General features: G+C 36.3%; 1 protein-coding gene across 1 annotated transcript in view; it reads right to left on the bottom strand.

Annotated features, from left to right (window-relative positions):
• Positions 1–755: 755 nt before the first annotated feature.
• Positions 756–22,842, bottom strand: part of LOC121409912 (fibropellin-1-like) — a 47,016-nt gene continuing 24,929 nt past the window's right edge. Inside the window, exons 2-12 of the mRNA XM_041601696.1 lie at positions 21,971–22,137; positions 18,183–18,333; positions 13,476–13,630; positions 12,850–13,000; positions 12,222–12,318; positions 8,034–11,541; positions 7,122–7,291; positions 5,832–6,012; positions 4,663–4,834; positions 3,235–3,323; positions 756–2,440 (exon numbers count right to left, since the gene is read on the bottom strand). Coding sequence (XP_041457630.1) covers positions 2,413–2,440; positions 3,235–3,323; positions 4,663–4,834; positions 5,832–6,012; positions 7,122–7,291; positions 8,034–11,541; positions 12,222–12,318; positions 12,850–13,000; positions 13,476–13,630; positions 18,183–18,333; positions 21,971–22,137 — 4,869 coding nt within the window. The 3' untranslated portion in view covers positions 756–2,412. The remainder of the gene's footprint in view (positions 2,441–3,234; positions 3,324–4,662; positions 4,835–5,831; positions 6,013–7,121; positions 7,292–8,033; positions 11,542–12,221; positions 12,319–12,849; positions 13,001–13,475; positions 13,631–18,182; positions 18,334–21,970; positions 22,138–22,842) is intronic.

The following is a 22,842-nucleotide window of genomic DNA, read 5'->3' as shown; positions in this document are numbered from 1 at the left end:
AAGAAAATTAAGAGACAATATGTTATCATGGGGAAATTGTTGCCCGTCAAAAATTTTTAGAAACTATTTAAAACAGTTTCTAATAAATCTTTGATCTATCTATGCCTAATAGTTTCAAGCTGTTCCGGTCATATTTATTTTATCATTCTATTTCCTTCTGGGTTTTTTTTGGAGGGGGGGGGGGGGCTCTCGACACTTGTTTGAGATGCGAGTAATAATTAATATTCTAAGTCGACGTGAATTATACGAATGGCTTGGGCCTACGAAACGAAAATATGTGGAATCTTATTTTCCCACCTAAAACATCATGAATTGACTCTCTTCCAATTGCAAAAAAGAGGTTTTCATGTTTATTGCAGCAAATTCGTAAGATCAGTAACGATTTATGACATGTGCGTGATTTTTTTATTAAGCTACCGTGGCTTTATGAATGCACCAGAACTTCCATTATAGATGCGAACCACAGTTCAGAACAGTGACGCGAAATCTCGATCCAACAGTCAATATGAACATGATGAAGGCACACATTTGTTTTGGTCGTAGAGGGAGCTATTTAGAATAAATTCTTCGGCCTTTCGACAGAAATTAAGACTTGCAGGAAAGACGAACAAAAGAACGGTGGCATCAAAGGGCCTTTGATGGCGACCGTTCCTTTGAAGAGAAGGGAACGTTGGGCGGGAAAGCCGAAGCGAAAACCCGGATGCGGGAAGAACGATGAAGAACGGTGCATGGACTTTTGACAAGCTACCTAACAGCTTTTACAGTATTAGATTCACCTAGAACTTGGGATATAGCCGAAGCCATTCGGAATCAAATTTGACTCCGCAGAAATTAGACTGTTTGCGATTACAAGAAATGGTGCACTTTGTGTTTCAGGAGGTTTTTATATCATATTTTTCCATTTACATAGTTTCCGAGATGACTAATGATGAATTCACATAAATACACCAACCATTTTTAGAAGCAATTTGATTGCCCAAATATATTAATCCAACAAGAAAGCATATATTATATAAACTGTTTACTGTATATAAAAATTGAAGGCTATCGTCATTTTTTACAAAGCCTATAAAACACTTGCTGCAATACGCTCAAGGTATAACACGCAATAATGAAAATAATGCAACATCCACCACACAATACAATGCACAAGCAAAAGACCAATAACACATTATTTTGCAAACCAAGAAGTATTACACAAAAAAGAACTATGTAATAAACGATGTACACTGGAACTGTTGAACAAACTCCCTATTCATAATACATATTTGGCTATATACATTTACATTTTCATACCTATTAAATGCGTAGACTAATGAAAGTTCCATATAAAATTGATACTATAACATTAAAGTTGTATCCATGGACTATCATTCTACTCTTGTTGATATTCCTATTTTCAATAAATACTGATCTATAAACTTTATTTGGTCTCTTTACAAAATATTTCAGTTATTTACACGTACAAATATTCACAGATTACACTTTATACATATTTTGTATTATTAGAGATCGAAATAAGACAAACTTTTGCGGAAAAGACTATACGTATGCACGACTTTATGCTAAATTGCATGGTGACCTGTTCCGATGCATGTGAGGAACCAGTAATTTTCCACGGATATTCAGAAATTTGGACTGATTTTCCTAGAACCCTAATCAAAATTTGACAAATAATGTACTCTGCCCTCCAATGCTTGTCAGTAGGAATTTTAATCTTCAAAGATAGTATGTCAAATTGAACTGACACTATCTACCGGACGCTTATAAATCGGCGCGTTACATAATTATGATCAGCTTTACGAAACATTATTACATTCCAGATGCATCAATTTTGGAAATTTTAGCTGTCTTTCATTTGATTATCAAAGTTAGACTATGAAATGCTTTCAAGATTGAATGGCCTTTCTTGTATATTCAAAGCATTTGAAAGTGCGGTTAATTTTTGAAGCATTGCTTGGCTTGGGACGTTTTTAAAGTTGAAATCTGATGGTATGAATTACATGTAGTTACTCTGGGCTTCTTACCATTTTTAGCACTTTATCCAGGTGCGTTTCATGTTTACCCATTAGTTTTTTTTATCTCACTGTATGTTTTAATGATAAGGTAGATATTACTTTGTTGGTTGCTTTTTACCAGATATTCATAAACACGAAGAAAGACAGCTGAGATAAAGGAGTATAATATATATAATTATATATATAACAATCAGATAATGTAAATTATACACCTCATATTAACGTGATTAATTTGCACCAGATATTTTATGGTATAAAAAGGCTGCACTTATTCCATTACATTTGGTATAAATATATAGCAAAGCACGATGATTCTGGAATGAAGAGAGTACAGATTCCAGGCTTCACTGCTCAACCTTTCCACTTCTTTCTTGAAATCTCTGCTAACTATTTACTACTGGACAGGTTCTTTCTTTAATTTGCTGAAATATAGGGGATAGTATAACGAGAAACAAAGTTGGGATACATTCTACGTTTTTTCTAATGGAAATCAAATGCATGCAGGAAAGAAAAACAAATGCTGATATGTATTTGCATCGCAATATTATCAAGCCATGAACAAAAAAAAAACATTCCATCGATCCAAAATCATATATTTTAGAAAAAAAATATGCACTATAAGTTGGGTTATCTCTTACAACAGACATGCGGTCATGATGGTAATGTGGAATGAAATAAATAAGTGAAAATCGGATAGGTTGAAGGCACGGGAATGAAATAGAAATATAATAAAAGGCTAAAGCCATTTTTCTTTTACTATACTGCATGCCCCCAAAACCATTATGATGATGATTAACATGCATATTAGTATTAGTAATGGAACATGGTATGGGGAATGTTAATCACTGCAGGCATTTGTTATTTTTTGTGGAATGGTCTATTATTTTGTACAGTCGGACTATCATTTTACGTGCAGATTATATGTAAAGTGCAAAATGCATCATTTTATTAACTCGCATTCTCTTCTAGGTGTGAATGTATCATTGCATAATTTGTCTTTTTATTCTCTTAGTTCACATTTAAACAACTTGTCAATCACCCTATCCCTTTTTTCACTTTGGAACACATTAATTCGAACTGTAATAATGTTGTTTACTTTTTCAAAACATAATCACATATTTATTCGCTTTCCCCCCAAAGCATACCAAATCAAGATGCAAGGATGATGAAGATGCATCATTTCAGTAATATGCGACATGCAGCATTATCTCTCTACCTGATTATAATAACGATGATAAAGATGATAAAGAGTACCGTTACTAACGGTAGCAATAAGAAGATATACCAACGCTGAAGCGGCCAAGGCTATATTAAAAGCAAGACAGAGGATAAAGACATGACAGACAGGTAAAATCAAGAAAGTTTTACTTTTGTGGACAAAAATATGATAGACGACAATATACCAACGGTGAAAGGGGCCAAGCCTATATCAAAGCAAGACAGGATACACAAGATATTAGAGAATATGAACTGCAATGGAAAAGCGAGAATGAGAAGCGAAACATATTTTTCCAAAAAAGTGTATAAAATTGTGGCATAGGACAGATAAAGTGCAGTTGAAGTATGTACTATCTCGTTGCCACATAACCAATGGCGATGAGTAAAACTATGATGATAGAAACGAGTGAAACTAGTATCACCCAGTTCCTCCAACCCCAGCCAGCCTGAAAAGAAAAAAATGGAAATAGGAGGTTAAATCTTCAAATGGAATCATGAAAATAGCCAAGTGGCATTTTATTTTTCTTTCCCCATTTTTTCTTTGACATTGCTATATAATTTTCAGATCTTTTTATTTCTGTTCACTCTTTCAGTGCCAACTGACTTTACTTGTTCCAGGTCTCTACCAAAATGACACCAAATTATTTCATGTATGAAATTTATGTGAACATAATTAAACCTTCCTTTAGACCTACCTCTGATTGCCATTGTTTCAAGATAAGCATGATATATAAAGTATTTTCTTTTTGGCAATCACGTGGCAGCATAAACATGAATAGTAATATTTTGACAACTTGATTTATTCTCTAAACTTTACTATGATTCATTTATATATTTAAGCATCTTTAGGTAATGGTAGAGTAAGCAATGGTAAATAATGTGTGACAGATTGGGGAGCCGGGACCTTTGATTTTTTTTCAGATAAATGGCACTATACAAATGGTGTTCATCGTCATCATCATTAGATAAAAAATGCATTTCCATCTGAACTGCAAGATTATAATTTACTATTCTTTGGGGTTGAATCGGGAATACATTTAAAGATTATGGGGAAGTTGAACTTACTCGCATAAACTACCGGGAATTAACAATATCCATACCTTAAAATGGACCACATGGGTCGTGTGGTGCAGTGGTTAGAGCAATGGACTCATAATCGTGAGTTCGCAAGTTCGAATCCCCACTTTGCAATTGTCTCCACTCTGATTTGAAAAAAGGGACCCGAGAGGAATATCTGTCGTCTATAAAGTCAGCCACTATGACTGATTAACCTAGACGTAAATGTTCCCTAGGTAATTGGTTATATAAAAGCTTGGCGCTAACCGGCAAAACGCTGTCCTGCCGAGTTCCTACGGGAGTTTCGATAAAACAGAAAATAATGATTTTATCGACACAATTCTTTTCAATTTTGTCAAAATTTGTTTACCTTCTTTCCACTTTCCTCTGGTACTGTTGGAGTATCTTCAAATATTTCAAAAGGGTCCATGATAACACCTTTCTCTTCATTTGTCATCGAATTCAAAATTCTCTCCTGTTCGTCTTGACTCAGTGGTCTGTTGTTCACCATTGTATAGAATGTTGTATTTGTGTAAGGGCTCCTAAAATCAGACGAAAGTACGATGAAATAGAAAAAAATGTTTTAATGAATTTAGGGTGTGCCATTTAATAGTTTGGTTACAGATACGACTCATATTCAGAGTAGTCTTCTAGTGTCACTACATCTAAGTAAGCACTAGGGGGTCAGTGTTACCAGGCCTCTAAACCATGTAAACCCTGGGAATACTAGTGCAGAGTCTCGCACAGGAAGGAGTCTTTATTGTTTTTTACCATACCCCGACTTTTCTGGGTTTGGTTTGCAGCCGCCAAATCAGATTGACCAAGTCTCGCAATAAGGGAAGAATCCGGTGCGTTGGTTGATTATTTGGCGTGCCATGCATTAGTTTTACATCTCAGCTAGCGATGGGTTTGATGTATTACATTATGGAGGATTTGAAATATCTTCCCCTTCGATTTTAACTGTCAATTCTCCTACTCATTCATGTTTAGCTTTGCCCAATCCCATCACTGTACTATACTGTACCACTTCAGTCAATGGTTAGCCGAAATGAGTCGAAACATGTCGTAGAGCCATTTAACTGAATGAATGAATTAATGAATGAAGTACATTTATTTCAAGAACAAAAATCATCAATACTTTTAATGTACTTGAACAAAACGATGGAGGTAGCACAGCTTGTGATGAGTGCACCGTGACATAAACAATAAAAACATAGTACATGAAAAAACTTATCTAAACAAAATTGTCATATAAACTTCATTGGTAAAAGGACTCCACAGAAATAGCAAGTACTGCTAGTGGGACGTGGAGCCCCTATCCTACAATGTGCATAATCATAATTGATAACATGAAATAACGCTAAAATAGTAAGTTAACAGATCATGCTCTTCGGCAAATAACATTTCTATATAACACAAATGAATAGGTCTAGCACAATAGGCTAAAAGCAAGAATTGCATACAAATTGATTAAAACATATACACAATATACATCCCCGAAACTAAGTTACAATAAGACAAATATGCCAATACACTCACCCTGATAGTTGTGAGCTTTCGTTTGCAGATGCTATGATGACTACTTCAATGTTCTTAGGCTCTTCTAGACTATCTCCATATGACATCTTGATAATTTTGCTTAGCTTCGTCGCCACATTTACCATGTTATTCGTAGGATGGTGACTTGTGAGAAGGATGTTTGAGCATATAGCTGTAATTTCTGTAGATGGGAAAAGAATAAAAACACTTACACGGTTTATATTTACCGGCTTATATGTTAGCATGGAGTTGTTGGGAAGTAGGTGTCACTTTTTTTATATTTAAAATGTATAAATGTGTTCTAAAGTGTGAGCGCGGGATTCTAAGCATTCCAATTGGTTTTGAGCCTCTATGCGACACATCGTTCTTCTGCTGATATGATTTTCGGAATCCCAGTACCAGTTTAGAATTCATAATATCATGAGACTCATAAACGGTTTGTGTTAGATATACGACATCAAACAAGTTTTCAATTTAAGCACTATGTACTATTACTATTATATTACTGTTATTATTAGTATTTTCACCATTATTGTTGTTGTTGTTGTTATTATTATCATTATAATAATTTTCGTAACAAAGTCAATCGAAGGAAAATTAGTTTCTTTTGAAAATTCAATATATTTTACTATGTTCCAGTCATTTATTTTGTTGACATTGTAATGTCTTGTCGTTCAATCAATGATTAACAATCTTCGGTATTGGGTATTCCTCTTGTGCTTGTTTCCGTCCGTTTTATTATTATTTTTGCAGTTGAAGATAAAATTGAGACGCATTACATATTTGACCAGTGATGAGAAATTATTAAAAAGGACAGCGAAGAGTTGCCGAAATATGATGTTCTCGTGCGTTTTGTTATGTCATGTATAAGCAGCAGGTCAACAGATGTAGATTAGTGTATAACTTATCGGCGGTGTCGAGCATGGGGTAAAATGAAAGCAGTAAGACTCCTCTCCTTCGATGATATCAGTGACTGGAAATGCAGTTTAAGACAAACTGTACAAGCATTATAAGCGAAAAACAAATTGTAAAATTCATTAGATTTAATGCACAAATTAATACATTATATCAGTCTAAGAATAAGATTGGATTGATTCTTGGGTACATTGTTAGACTAACCTGGCCCCAACCTGTTTACACAAATTGTTTACAAAAGTAAACTTGTTAATCATTCTCGGCATTTGAGTAGTGCTATACATATCTGTAAATCATCCAGAGAGTCGTCCAACAGAGATAACAGCAATTACCGATTCATGAAACAGGGATTTTCATGATATATTCGAGCCTTACCTGTATCGCAGTTGGTCCCAATAAAGCCCTTCTCACATAAACAATTGTGGATCACTTCTCCTTCAGGACTAAAAGAAACTGCACAACGACCATTAATGCAAGATGCGCCACACAGTCCAAGATCCAGAGATTCACAGAACTCACCAGTGTAGCCAGGAGGGCAGATACAACTGTAGTTAATTTTGTATATGAGACAAAGATAGAAAGTACATAAATCAATTTTCCACGAAATTTGATATTCATAAATGTTAATTGAAGTGTGATTTGTGTGTGGTATTTATAAACGCACATTTCAATTCCATATGTATATAAAGCATTGATATACCTAACTATCTTGTGAAATTATAATATTTATTCTGGATGTTAATAGTTTTACCTATACCATGTATACTCACTGGTGCTCCCTATAGGTAACAGGCTGTTAGAAAGCCTTTTATTGATAATGACATTTAACATAGCCTACTGGAAATACAACCCCACACAAATACCTCTAGGACAACCACCTAGGATCTTTACCCTGTGGGATAAAAACCTCACCAGATCAAAGCTCGATTCGGTCAATAACCCGGGGAAGATCCTTCTTTTTAAATCACAATATAATGGTATTGTTTGCAATATTATGATGTTCGAAGTGTATTCATCCTATTAATCTGCAATAAATATTGTATAAATCAAGTATCAGATATAAAGCTACTCTTTTTACGCAAAATCCTGGTTAGAAAATTGAGGTCAGATATCGTTGCAGGTTAATAAACTTATAACAAAAAACTACTCTGTAAAAGTGAGAAGCATGTCTATAAGAGTATATGTCCTCGAGGAAAATGGATTGCGGGAGTAGTAATCCCAATGGTATTTATCCTTTTGGGGGGTGGACTGTCCAGGTGGAGGGGTGTACTAGAACTTCTAAATTACCTTGTTTCATTTAAAGTATCTTCACACGTTGCATTATTAGAGCATGGTTGGCTAATACAGGCATTGGTGACGGTCTCGCATAATTTTCCTGTCGTACCATAAGGGCAGGCACATGTGAAGCTGTTGACATGATCCAAGCACGTTCCTCCGTGTCGACAAGGGGATGACAGGCATTCGTTCGTCTCCATCTCACAATGGACACCTTCAAAGCCAGGAAGGCAAAGACAGTTATAACCATTTATCTCATCTATACAGGTATGGTTCTCACTACATGGCGATGAATCACATTCTTGGATGTTTATTTCACAATTGGCGCCCTCGAATCCAGGTAGGCAAAGGCACTGATAAGACGCGATTCCATCTTCGCAGATACCTTCATTCTGACACGGAGAAGGCTGGCATTCGTCGATGTTATTGTCACATGTAGTGCCGTCGTAACCCTCATGACAAGAACATTGGAACCTATTGACGAGATCTTGACACGTACCCCCGTGTTGACACGGGATGCTTACACACTCGTCAATATCAGCATCACAGTTCAAACCCTCATACCCGGAATCGCAGAGGCAACTGTATCCATTGATTAAATCAGTGCAGTTGCCACCGTTTAAGCAAGGTCGGCTGGAACATTCATTGATATCCAGTTCGCACAATCTACCCTCGTATCCTGCAGTGCATTCGCATGCGAAATCGTTGACTTTGTCAATACACGTGGCGTTGTTATGGCAGGGAGAGTTCATGCAATCGTCGATGTCGATTTCACAGACTGTACCATCATAGCCATGTCTGCATAAACAAACGTACTGGTTAATACCATCTACACACGTTGAGTTGTGTCTGCACGGATTGGGATCACAGTCATCTATGTTTTCTTCACATGATTTTCCACTAAACCCAACAGCGCAATGACAAATGAAACTATTAATATCATCTTCGCATGTACCATTATTTAGACAAGGCATCTCTAAACACTCATCTATATCTGTTTCACACGTTACGCCTGTAAATCCAAGCACACAGGCACACTCATATCCACCTACTTGGTCTCTGCAAGTAGCCCCATTTTGACAGGGGTTGCTTAAACACTCATTAGTATCATTGTCGCAGCGAGCTCCTTCCCATCCATCCATGCATTGACATTCATAAGTATTTATCAAGTCTACACATGTTCCGCCATTTTTGCATGGATTATTGATGCATTCATTTATATCGACCTCGCAGAATATGCCATCATAGCCCGATGCACATTGACATCGGAATCCGTTTATTTCGTCCACGCATGTCGAGCTATGTTGGCAAGGAGAACTTTCACATTCATCAACATCGATCTTGCATCTACTGCCACTGAAACCAGGAAGACACTCACATGTATAGTTGTTAATTCCATCGCGGCATGTGCCGTTGTTGTAACAAGGAAGGCCCAAGCACTCGTTAATGTTATTTTCGCAAAGAGTTCCAGCGAACCCTAGACTACAGGCACAGTTAAATCCATTCACCTCATCAAAGCAGGTAGAGTCATGTTGACAAGGTGAACTTTCGCATTCGTCGATGTTTTGTTCACAGTGAACACCTGTATATCCAGGAGCACATTCACATCTGTAGCCGTTTATCAAATCATGACATGTTGCCATGTTTAAACATGGTACATTTCTGCATTCGTCTACATTGACCTCACAGAGGGTTCCTTCAAACCCTGGTTTACAATGACACGTGAATTCATTGACTCTGTCAACACAATTAGCATTATTCTGACAGGGCATACTACTACATTCGTCTACGTCTGTTTCACAGTTAATGCCAATGAAACCAGGGATGCAGCCACATGTGTAGTTGTTGACTCCGTCTTGACAGGTTCCATTGTGTAAACAGGGATGGCTTGCACATTCATCAATGTTTATTTCACAAAGACTACCATTGAAACCGTCTTTGCATTGACAATGGAAGCCATTAATCCCGTCTATACAAGTAGATTCATGTTGGCATGGCGAACTATGACATTCATCTACATTCGTTTCACATTGAACGCTATTGAAACCTGGCATACATTCACATGTGTAGTTATTGATGCCATCAAGGCATGTGGCGTTATTCAGACAGGGCTGGCTGGCACATTCATCAATATTGTTTCCACATTGAAGCCCGTCAAATCCGATTACACAAGTGCACAAAAATCCATTTACTTGGTCCAAGCACGTGCCACCATTTTCACAGGGATTACTGGAGCACTCATCGATGTCACTTGTGCAGTGAATCCCTTCAAATCCTTCTGCGCACTGGCATCTGTACTCATTGATACCATCCAGGCAGGTTGCTCCATTACTGCAAGGGTCACTTTGGCATTCGTCTGTATTAAGCTCACAATACATTCCCTCGTACCCTTCAGTGCAGACACATACAAAGGAATTGATCCTGTCAACGCATGTCGAATTGTTGATACAGGGGTCGATGGCACAGTCGTCTTTATTGCTCTCACAGAGCAAGCCATGAAAACCGTCTAGGCATTGACAGACAAATTCGTTTATTCCATCCAAACATGTTGCACTGTTTAAACAAGGCTGACTAGCGCATTCATCTATGTTTTCTTTGCACAGAGTGCCATTGAACCCTGCTGCACAGCTACATGAAAAGCCATTCAGTTCATCAATACACGTTCCTTGGTTTTCACATGGGTCACTCAGACATTCATCTGTGTTTGTAAGACACAATGCTCCTTCGAAACCATCCGCACAGTTGCATACAAATCCATTTATTAGATCTCTGCATATGCCTCCATTTTGACAAGGGTTTCCATTGCATTCATCGATATTGATTTCACAGAAAGTGCCATTGAATCCTGGTTGGCAAACACATTCAAAAGCATTCACCAAGTCTCGACAGGTACCTTGGTTTATACATGGACTACTTGCACATTCATTGATATTGATTTCACAATGAACTCCTTGAAATCCTGGATTGCATTCACACGTGTAACTTGCTACGCCATCAATACAAGGAGAATCGTTTTGGCAGGACGATGACAGACATTCATCTACGTTGTCCTCACAGAAGATTCCTTCGTATCCAGTAGAACAGTCACACTCGAATGAGTTTATGAGATCGATGCAAGATCCGCCGTTCTTGCAAGGCATACTTTCGCATTCGTCCACATTTACCTCACACAAGTTTCCCACAAAGCCGGGAATACATTTACACTCAAAGCCTGCAGTTTTATCATCACATGTCGCATTGTTAGAACATGGTGAACTTGAGCATTCATTAATGTCAATCTCGCAATTTCTTCCTTCATAGCCATCAGCACATATACAGCTGTAATCTCGAATACCATCCGCGCAAGTAGCTCCATTTAGGCAAGGATCGCTGATGCATTCATCAATAAGGACCTCGCAGAAACGACCTTCAAAATTTTCAGTACATGTGCACTGGAAATCATTGAGCTGGTCATGGCAGGTACCGCCGTTCTGACATACTACATTGTCACAGTCGTTGTGGTTTCTTTCACAGTGGGTACCTGAAATGAAAACATGGGAGAAATATCGTAAAAAAAAAATGTTTGTTGTCATCATTATTCAAGCTACTGCTTACATAGTCTTACCTAGAAATTGCCAATAAGCCCTAGCATCGGACTAAAAATTTAACAAACCTTTAAAGACAATTTTTGTTTGTTTAATTGAAATAACATAAGTATCAGTTTGACACTTTATGTAGGTCTATAAACACAATGGGTAAGTGTGGTGAAACCTTACGTAATTAAGGACAATGCAGATATTCATTGAATGATATAATATAATCATAATAGTAATAATAATCAGCTTTCATATAGTGCTTAATACATCGGTTGACGTGTTTATGTGCTGTACAGATATATATTACCACGGTCATCGGATTCAATCAGCCATTCTCGCACACAATGTGTTCACATCTTCCACTCCCTGGGTAGCATTCCATTCAGTCGCCGGTGAGGCAACACAGCACTGGACAAGCTACAATGACATTCACATTCTACCGGGTACCCATTTAGCACCTGGGTCGAGAGTGACAAAGTGTGGATTAACGCTTTGCCAAAAGACGCCAGACCGCGGTGGGATTCGAACACACGACCCTCTGTTTAGAAGGCAAGAGTCAGAACCACTACACCTCGGCTCCTCCACTCAATTGATATTTCTGTTGACGATACGATGCAGAACTCACCATAAGTCCCAGGAATACAATCGCAACGGTAACTGTTTATGAGGTCGACGCAAGAACCTCCTTGCTGACATGGTGATGATGCACATTCCGCTATGTCCTACGTGAAAGCAGATAAAGAGGGACGGGTTTTCATCATAAGTACATAGAATAAACTTTATCAATTTTTCTTTTCTCATCTGTTCCTCATATTGGTTATGACGACTATATCTAGTATATAAAATGCATCACTTCTATCATCAGTCCAGTCATCCAATGAACACATTTTATGTTTCTTTACTTCATTTCTACTGTCAGTGTCGTATACCTTCTTTTTTGTTACTTGTTCCCAGCCACATTGTATTAAAAAAAAATATTCATGCAGACCTTTGAATAGTGATTTCACCTCCATACATTGAAAATTAATGACAGTTTATTATACCCCCTCCCCTTTCCAATGAGGGGTAAAATTTTCAGTTTAAGTCGTCTTTAAGTATCTAACATTTGTAAATAAAAAACGTTTCATAATGTAATTAGTTATATATATCAGCTTGGCGTTGATGCAGCAGAATCAGAAACAGAACTCCTAGACATCGTAATCGTGGCAATATCATGGTCATGTCATCTGTCATGTCTTTAGAGCGAGTCTTACCTCGTCACACTCTGTTCCACCATAACCAGATTCACAAAGCTTCTTCCCTGTGAATGGTTCGCATGTGTATGTAGGACCATCCACGCAGTATACGTGACATCGAGGGCCAAAGAACCCCTCTCCACAGTAAACCCGCATTGCTGTCTTTAATCTGTTGAAACACAACGTCAGACATTGATTAATTCAGAAGCGATACAAGGACTTCATGGTATGAGCGGTAAGCAAGTTGATAGATTTTCTTTGCCATGTTATTTTCTACGGTTCCATGACATTTGCTCCGGCGACAATTGCTCCGTTGTAATTCCCCACACTAAGGGACTGGCCAACTTCAGCCCTAGATTGAACGTCATAGCCTCTCCTAAATCTAACATAAACCCCTACTGTAACACTAACCCTATATCTTTGACGAAATAAGGAGCCTTGAGCAATTGTCGCAGGAGCAAAAATATGTCACCATGTTGATTCTTACATGCAGCAACAAAGCAAAAAAATGTTTTTTTTTTTCAAAAAGTACATGATTGTTAATGAAGTAATTGTCATTCACCGCAGGGAGAAACACAATATTAAGAACAATATGAGAATAATGATGACATGAAGACCTATTTTGAATAATGTGAGCTTCGTACCTTCCATCACCTGTTCCAGACAGCACTGGTTTCCATTGGATAGTGAATTCGTAATTTGGATCTGGATAGTAGTTTATATATTTCGCCAGAATATCTACTTGTTGGTCACCCCCTGTATCGACGTCCATGACGCGCACCTTGAACCGGACTCCTCCCTGTAGTACAAAAACGTTATATAAATGTGTATGTTATGACGATGAGATATTCATCATTGGCGCTGAAGCACTCTAACAATACAAACAAGTGGAGGGACGAGCTAGACTCATTAGATGACGTATTCATCAATGGCGTCGAACAATTTGAGCAAACAAAATATTGCAGGGTCAAGCTGTGTTGCGTTGACCCTGGTTTAGCTTTCAAAACTTTTAGCAAGCAGAACGCTTCAACATGACTACAAGTTGCGAGAATGCTGCAATGGTACTGCTAAATCTTGATATGCAAGAGTCATTGACAAACGTAAGATATGTGTTACATAGAGAGGCCTTATCTTTCCACATGCCAATATTTCACTTTCTTATATATTAATCATTTCAAGAAGGCCAAGCCTTTAAACTGCAGAATTCCTAATGATTGCAAGGTTAATAACTTAATACCGTCACCGAAAGGTATATAAAACAAATACGATTAAAGTCATCGACTAGGTTGTAATGTTATATACACGTAGTTTATATCTTTGGTATATGTCACTACAATTATCAGAGGAACTAATGCATTTTTTTTCAATTCGCTCAGGGAGCAAAAATTATTCATTCACTGTAAGTTACATAAACGAGATGGCTGACTTTCGCGCATGTGGTATTCTCTTCTTACATTTTGTCTGTCGATTTGATAATGATCAAATAATGTTCATCAGATAGACACCACGTGATTGTAGGCCTCAGGGTGGTAAGGAAGAATATCATATCATTTTTTTAATGGAATATACACATGGTAAACAAGGCTCTGTTCGAATTGATCAAAATAATCCATTGAGAAGACCTCGGAAAAAAAACACATCTAAATAAAACTAATTATTTTTAGGGGCTTACTTTTCATTGATTATTTTGGTTGAGATGTACACGCATTTATTATTTGTAATATGATCAGTTGCTAAAAAAATGGCATATTGGGAAAATAAACGTATTCATTTAACAGTGTTATTTGAGATTTGCTACCAGCATATTTCTCTTATTATGAAAGTATAGAGTTCGTGTGATGTAGATTTTTGTTCTTCGTCGTTCGAAACTCATGATTATTTACACCTTTTCCTTGTAAAGACAATAATTGAACAGTTAATCGTACTTTTCTTTTAAATTAGCAGTTAACTGCACTTCTGACGTTACAGGGTTCCATCTGATCGCAGCGCATTACATCCTTAAAATGCTTAGTTACATGCTGTGTTAATATCATTGTTCAGTCGAAGTGTCTTCTTTTCCCAATTATTTTCATCTTTTCTATTAATTGGCACATATGTTGGAATATCTAATAACTACTCCAACATTCAATATAATTCCCAAATGCACGAGTTATTAGCATGTATAACACTTTCTTTGTCTGCCTGAGAGTTTTTCCTAAAATTGTTCGTTGATGCTTCGTCGTTTACTCACGGGTCCACTTGTGATCTTTTCTGAAATACTGCTCTTGCAAGTAGTAACACCTTTCCAGGTATTGAGTACAATTGTTTGGGGTTTTTCAGTTTTCGTATAATATTGATAATGAATGGTTATCATGTAGATTATCAATTTATCTCGGCAATTTTAAACCAAAACTGGTCTTCTTTATTTGAATAAAATGCATATAAGTTTATACGAACAAATGTCTTATAAATTCTTTAGAATTATATTTTGACAGATTCATATATAAGTTTTCTTTTATATTTCTCAACATCATATCTACTTTTAAGAACATACATGTAAGTAAACATCATTTTCAAATCATTACAGTTTATCCTTTTTGCAGAAATTAGTACAATCTTATGACACTTGTAAATGGAAAATAATGCACAATTCAATATTAAATTAATTTATTTTATATGTTCTATCCTAAAACCATAAACAATATAATTAAGCTTCAAACAAAACTGTTGATCTGTACACTTTCTTATTAACAGCTCTAAATATTTCCAAAAGGTTTAAACTCCTGAGCACAACCAAAAAAAACATATGCAATAAATCGCTCAACTGATTACACACACTACACATATCTGTGTTTCTTAGCTTCCATTTTTTTTTAATTAGAGAGAGTTGGTAGTAATTTATACATAAAATTGAATTTAAATTGGACCATGGCATTGTCTTGAATATTCATAAGTTTTAGTGTCCATGTAAACAACCAAGAATGTTTATCGTCTTCGTCCAACCTTTCTCTCCAAAATGATTGTGCCCTAGATTTTTCAGCCTTCAATTGCAACAACTCATGATAAACGTGTTTCCACTAGAATTACAAGTAAGTGGTGTGTTTAAAGACGGCGTAACATTCCTCATTCAACGTATCCAGTTCCTGAACAACAAAATCTTTCCATTATATCTGATATTGTTATTAAACCATAGCAGTTCTTTGCAAATTTCTGCACTGGAAATTATATATTTTTTTTCCTTGAGCAATTTTTCTCTTTTAAATGTCAAGTAAATATACAATATTTCACGATAAAACTTTGGAATTTGTTTCAATGACAAAATATATTGCAGATCACACTTACAATTTCTTAAAATTAAACTCCCGCCTAACTTCTCAAACCAATAATCAAACATCCATTTCCATTTTGACTTAGTATCATCAAAATATCTGAACAGCCATTTTAACTTGAAATTGTTAAGCTTTGAACCTAAATCTAGCATGTTTAATCCACCATTAGACAAATCATTAAGTACATGTAAATTGGCTCTTTTTACTTTATGAATTTTAGACCCCCAACATGCCCAAAGAAAGTTCGTCATTAAATTGTATATTCTTTTAACCGGATCCGTGTGACAAAAGATTATTTGAGCAGTGTATACAAAGTTAGATAATATCAATGTTTTCAAAATAACTATTTTACCTGTATATGTAAGATTTCGTTCTTTTTAAATATTTAGTAATGTTCTATTTTATTTATTTTATCTCTTGACCAATTTAGCTCACAGCTCATAGATTCCTTTGTTGAAAAAAAAATATACCGAGGGCTTTAACATAATCCTCAGCACATGGAATATTACTAATCATTTCCAGAGGTTTCTCTTTCCCAACTACATCACTTGTGTTTTATCCTTACTTAAAACAACACCTGAAACTTTTCCAAAGTCTTATATATGCTCAATAGCTTTGTTCTTCATAAAAAATTGTCATATCGTCAGATAACTGACATAGCTTTATTTCCTTAGATTTATCTCCGACCAAAATTTCCTGTATGCCTTCATCATATCTGGTCTTGTTGCTGACACACTCAATGGCTAAAATAAAAAGTAAAGCAGAGATCGGGCAATCTTGTCTTATCCCTCTTGTGGGGTAAACAGTTTCTGTAAAATATCCATTTAAAAGAACGCAGTTTGAAATCTGGGTATACAGAATCGAAATCAAATTTCTAAACATTATTTTGAATCCATATTTTTCTAAACATTTATTTATAAAATTACATTCAAGACTGTCCAATGCTTTCTAGAAATCTACAAACAAAAGACGACCATCAACTATTTCAAGTTGTGTAAAGTCAATAATATCCTGAATTATTTTAGCATTACAATAACCAAATCTACCTTTTATATAACCAACCTGATCTTCATTTATCAGTGATGTTAATATTTCTTGCATTCTATTTGCTAAGACCATTGCAGCCAGCTTTTATTCAACATTTAGTAAATTTATGACACCATGACGTTCTCAAAACCCGCATTTAAACTACCCAAAACTATATCCTGTATATCTTCCAGAATTTCATATAAAATTCTACCGTTAGTTCGTCCCCGCCATGTGTCTTGTTCCGTTTCATATTTTTCAATGCCTGCGTTATTTCTTGAGCAGAAATTTTACCTTCACATGCGTCAGCTTCTTTTTTTTTAAATTGTGGCCCGTCTATGTTCGTGATAAAATCTTATTTCGGCAATTAAATTGAGATGCATCAACTTATACATTAAAATGAAATCCACCATAGAATTGGCTGAATGATATTACTCTAATTAAATTAGCTATATTCTGATAAAAAAATGCTCCAAGTTTGACTCAAAATATATCCAGAAAACGAAAACTAAAATATTGATGATGACGACAACGATGATAACATACGTGTAATTGCACAAGAGAAATCTTCATACACTTTAGCCTTGTGTATCTCAAACGTAGTCTTCATTCCCTCTACAGTTGTGTCAGTTTGTATAGTTGGGTAATTAATGTCCTGTATTTTTTTTTCATTTCAATCGAAATAACCAATTTATTTCCTACATTTTTAAACTAATATGTTCAGTTACCAATTCACGAATATGTGTATTTGTTCAGTTATTCGTTTTAGTTAGATAATTTTTATTTTTATTCATATGTTTTAAATTGAATTCACCATAATTAATTTATATGTTGCTATAACTAATGATTATTATCCGATGGGTTATTCATGAATTTATCAATTTGTTCATAATTATCTATTTATTTCGTTAGTAAGTTAATTACATTATCAATTTATTTATGATTGGATCTGTGTACTTCATGTCTTTGGTTTTTAATAACCGGGAATGTGTAAACCACATATATGTATTGACCTACCCAAGCATCAGGTATGGAGATAGTAAATGGATTCGGAAGACTGCTGTCATCCTGCAAGAGCAAGGAAGTTGGGAACGTGAACTGATCTGAGTTGTCCATTATCTCCGTTGTATTTGCCGAGAAGTAGGAGCAAGATGTCATGTTGGTGTCACTGCAATTGATAAACATGGAAGAAAAAACAATTAAAGGTTTCTGTATCTGATGGAGGGACATGGAATTTGATTTCATGGTATATCTAATCCCGTAATCCTTTATATTGTAGATTACATGAACAGTGTATACTTGAGGCAGTTGCTCATCCTGATTGTACACATAAATTATTTTAAGCAAACGATACACCAACACCGATGCATGTGATTAGAGATCATTCATGACGAAATTACACTCTAAAAGGTTTACCCAATATTGGGTAAAATGGGAACATGCATGTTGGTTGGGTAAATATATATATATATATATTTATTTTATTTTGTAAATTTTATGCAATGTTGCATTGAAATAGCCCAATATGGGTAAAAAAATCGCAAACATTCGTAATTCCGACGCTTCGGTATTTCCAAGGTTCGGGTATTCCGAAAGTTTGTTATTCCGAAGGTTCGTAATTTCGAAGGTTCGTTAGTCTAAAGCGAAATAAGGTTCGTAATTCCGAAGGTTCGGTATTCCAAAAACGAAATAAGGTTCGTAATTCCGAAGGTTCGGTATTCCAAAAACGAAATAAGGTTCGTAATTCCGAAGGTTCATTTGTCCGAAAACGAAATGAGGTTCGTAATTCCGAAGTTTCGTTAGTCCGAAAACGAAATAAGGTTGGTAATTCCGAAAGTTTCTTTGTCCGAAAACGAAATGAGGTTCGTAATTCCGAAGTTTCGTAAATCCGAAAACGAAATGAGGTTCGTTAATCACAAATTGAAATAATGTTGATTTGAAGTACTTATTCTTCGTGTATTCCATGAAGTTCTCAAAAATAATATTCCTTTTCAGGTATGATCGTGCAAACTTATATCAGCTAACTCTCATTAGTAATTATAAGCCTACGTCTCTATGAATTCTAACAAACTACTTAAAACCCTCTTTATGACAGTTTATCGAAAATTTTAGCTCGCACTTCGCGCTCTAAGTAATTAGTTAGTTCCATACGCGTCTTGTTCATAATCGCAAACAATGCTAAATATGTTCAATTCCTGAACTTTCTTTAAAATTTAGCTCGCTTCTCGCATTGGCATAATTCAATCAGGAATTCAATTACAATTTCAGATACAATTATCTTGTTTATAAGAATAAAAGTAAGAAGTCACTGTTCGGACTACCACTTCAAAAAAAGAAACAAAATCAGCTTTGAGCAGCCGATCGGGGAAGATGTGAATGAAATCCCCCCCCCCCTTATTGGCGAAAGCTCGATGCACATCTGTAGGCCTATATTCACATATCCATTTAATGTGAATTAAGTGTGCCCCCCCCCCCTCATTCCGAAAAGCTGGCTACATGTATGATGGCTGCGGATGTTTGTTTTTTGCCCCGCCCCAGCCAAAAAGGGGTCTTTATAACCCCATTCTGGTCCAAATAATCAACCCCCGCACAGAGCGATTTTATTTCATTATGTTTATAAGTGGGAAACATTAGTTTCAAGAATGGATCTTTAAGTAGACATTTTTGAACTTGACAAAATAATTTCGAAATGCATCAACGCGCCCCTATCGATATTTGATTTGATAACTTCTATCTGCTCTTATAATGGTTTTCGTTAATAGGATAATAGTAGTTTTCTCGTTGAATGCATTTATGTTTTATTTGTTTGATGTTCTGTAGTCTGTGTTTTAAGTTGTACTTATCGTAACCATGTTCATTTTGGTCCTTGTGCCTTTGTATCATGTACATTTATTTACGTTTAAACCGGATACATAAAAATGAAAAATCTAATAAATTTGCAAGTCTAGCAACGAGAGAAAAACATGAACTAGCCTCATAAGCCTGTGATCATCTCTTTGAGAGAATTCTGTGTACGCAAACGCCCCTTGTAACGATAGATCAGCCCCTTCCCACAGGGGCTGTAAAAGCAGTTGGGGGGCAGGGGGCACTTTCACCCCAAAAAAAATGATAATAATCCCGTAGGAACAACATTTTTTTTTTCAAAATTGGAAATTCCCTTGTGTTTTTTTTTACAAAATAAAATGTGCCGATTTTCGAAATGAAGTACCCTTTTTTAAAGTATACATTTTAGATTAGAAAATCCCCCTTTTTTTAGCTCGCACTTCGCACTCGCATTTTGATGAAATTTTCAGCATTGTGCTTGTCTGATTTTTCTCTATTGATTCGAATCAACATTTTTCTGAGGTGGACTTGACCTTTAAAAGGTCCAAAAGTTTGAGCTTGCGATTCACGCTCGCAACACCTTCCAAGGATGCCATATTGACAGTTGACCAAAAAACGAGTTATACAACATCAGCTTTGATTTTGTTTCCAAACCGCTCGCTCGTTACACTCCCTCGCGAAAAATAGAGCCCAAATATATATCTTACCATAATCAGAAATCACTTTAAAAAGTCTTTGCTCTACTCTAATTTTCTCCGCTGCCCTTCTTTTTGCCTCCTCAGAACATTTGAACAGCAACGGTGTTTCTCACCCCCTCTTCCACCAATACCCTTCCGGTTTTCCCGGCTTCGCCACCGATTTTTTAATTTTTCGGATTAACGAACCTTCGGAATAAAGAGCCTTATTTTGTTTTCGGATTATCGAATCTTTGGCAAAACGAACCTTATTTCGTTTTCGGATTAAAAAACCTTCGGAATAACGAACCCCATTTCGTTTTCAGATTAACGAACCTTATTTTCTTTTTTGGATTAATGAACCATCAGAACAACGAATCTTATTTCGTTTTCGGATTATCGAACCTTCAGAATAACAAACCTTATTTCGTTTTCGGACTAACGAACCTTCGGAATAAGGAGTCTTCGAAATAACGCCAAAAATGTTCGGATTAACGAACCCTTTTTCGTTTTCGGGTTAACTAACGTCGATGAATAGGCAATTCACGTGTTTCGGAATTACGAAGTGTAACCAAAAAAAAATTACCCAGCAAACATGCATGTTCCCTTTCTACCCAATACTGGGTAAAATTTTACTCCGTGTTTTTAGAGGGTAAGAAAATAAATCCCGGAAAGACCGGCAGCACTGTAATATTCCAAAAATATATTTCAATATGAAATCTAAAATATTTTAAATTCTTGATAAGAATAGTGAATCAAGTACCTGTGTGCCAAACACATACCCCTCTTTTCCCCATCCCACTCTCTCCCCTCCCTCTCCACATTCCCTCACACCCTTTTTGTATATCACGTTTCGGACTTCGCATATTTTTTTTATCCGCAGGGGCGACTCCTCCATTTGCAAGGTTCTTTGAAAGAGGGTGGACACGACAAAACTTGGACATAACTTTTCTCTCATTGAATTAAATGGGTGTCATAGAGTTACACAACTCAGACCTTTCATTCTGGATAGTCTTATTCCTTTTTTTTCTAATTTTCTTTACTTCTACCCCCTATTACTTCTTTTCCCCACTTCTTCCCCTATTATGTCTCTATTTCTTACCCCTATTACTCGACAATGGTCATATTGACGTCACCGGGAGTTAAATCAGTTCACATTAATACATCCATTGAGCTGTCAATTCTCCCCTTTCGAAGTTATTTCGCGTGGGAGGAAAACCTGTCGATATCCATGGCAACTGAACATATGAGTGGTGAGCGCATGATTAAATTGTCATAACTATCTCTATTAATGTGCTATGATCTTACCTCTCTTGACTAGAGACGCATATCTCGAACCTGTTATCGCATTTGTCTCTGCATATCTCCGACATACTAGCATCACAACATTCTCCTCCACTCAGTCGACTACCTGGGTTATCATACCTCAGGAGGGACACCTCAATCATGGTCACCCCTGCTACAATTGAGATACCCTGTTATTAGAAAGGGAAAAAAACACGGTGAATTGAAATAAAATGAGTGATTCGTAATTGAAGAATTTCCTTACAAAATACAAATATTAAATTTCATGACAACTTTCTTCCTCAAAACTCTGTAAGACTGATGATCTAATGAAGAACTGACTAATCCCTGTATTTTCGTCCACAAATTTGGTATTTCTTAGTAGAACCGTTTCAGAAACCAATTACAGTTCTAGTATATGGAGTAGGTAAGGAATTAATCACAAATATTTATGATAGACCGACAGTTAGACTTGTCAATTTTCTTGGCTGATCACATAGTGTGCATGGGCGCCCCCTGTTGTCACCTCATGCAGGCCCGTCGCAGAAATAGTTGCAATCGGAAGCAGGCACAGAATCGAATGAGAAGCGCATACCGTGTCTTATTTGTTAGTTTTTTTTTAATAATTATATTGTTTGTATCTCCTCATGAAGAGACCTCCTTAAATAGGAAAACGTATGCCCCTGACTGATCCCTGGTGTGTGTTTCATAAAGCTGTTCGTAAGGTAAGAACGACAGTGGTGATCCTTTCTTTTGGTAAATTGTATAATAAATTTGCGATGGTTTAGCGCGTAAGATAGGTTCACCAGTCGTTCTCAAAGTCGCTCTTCACTTACAAAGAGCTTTATGAAACGGCCCCCGGTGTGCTCACAACAATCTTAGATCCTGAATTTCGT

The sequence above is a fragment of the Lytechinus variegatus genome, chromosome 3 (assembly GCF_018143015.1).
Source record: "Lytechinus variegatus isolate NC3 chromosome 3, Lvar_3.0, whole genome shotgun sequence".
NCBI classification, from domain to species: Eukaryota; Metazoa; Echinodermata; class Echinoidea; order Temnopleuroida; family Toxopneustidae; genus Lytechinus; species Lytechinus variegatus.
Note: the sequence above shows the minus strand (reverse complement) of the source record. Positions and strands in the feature narration are given on the sequence as shown.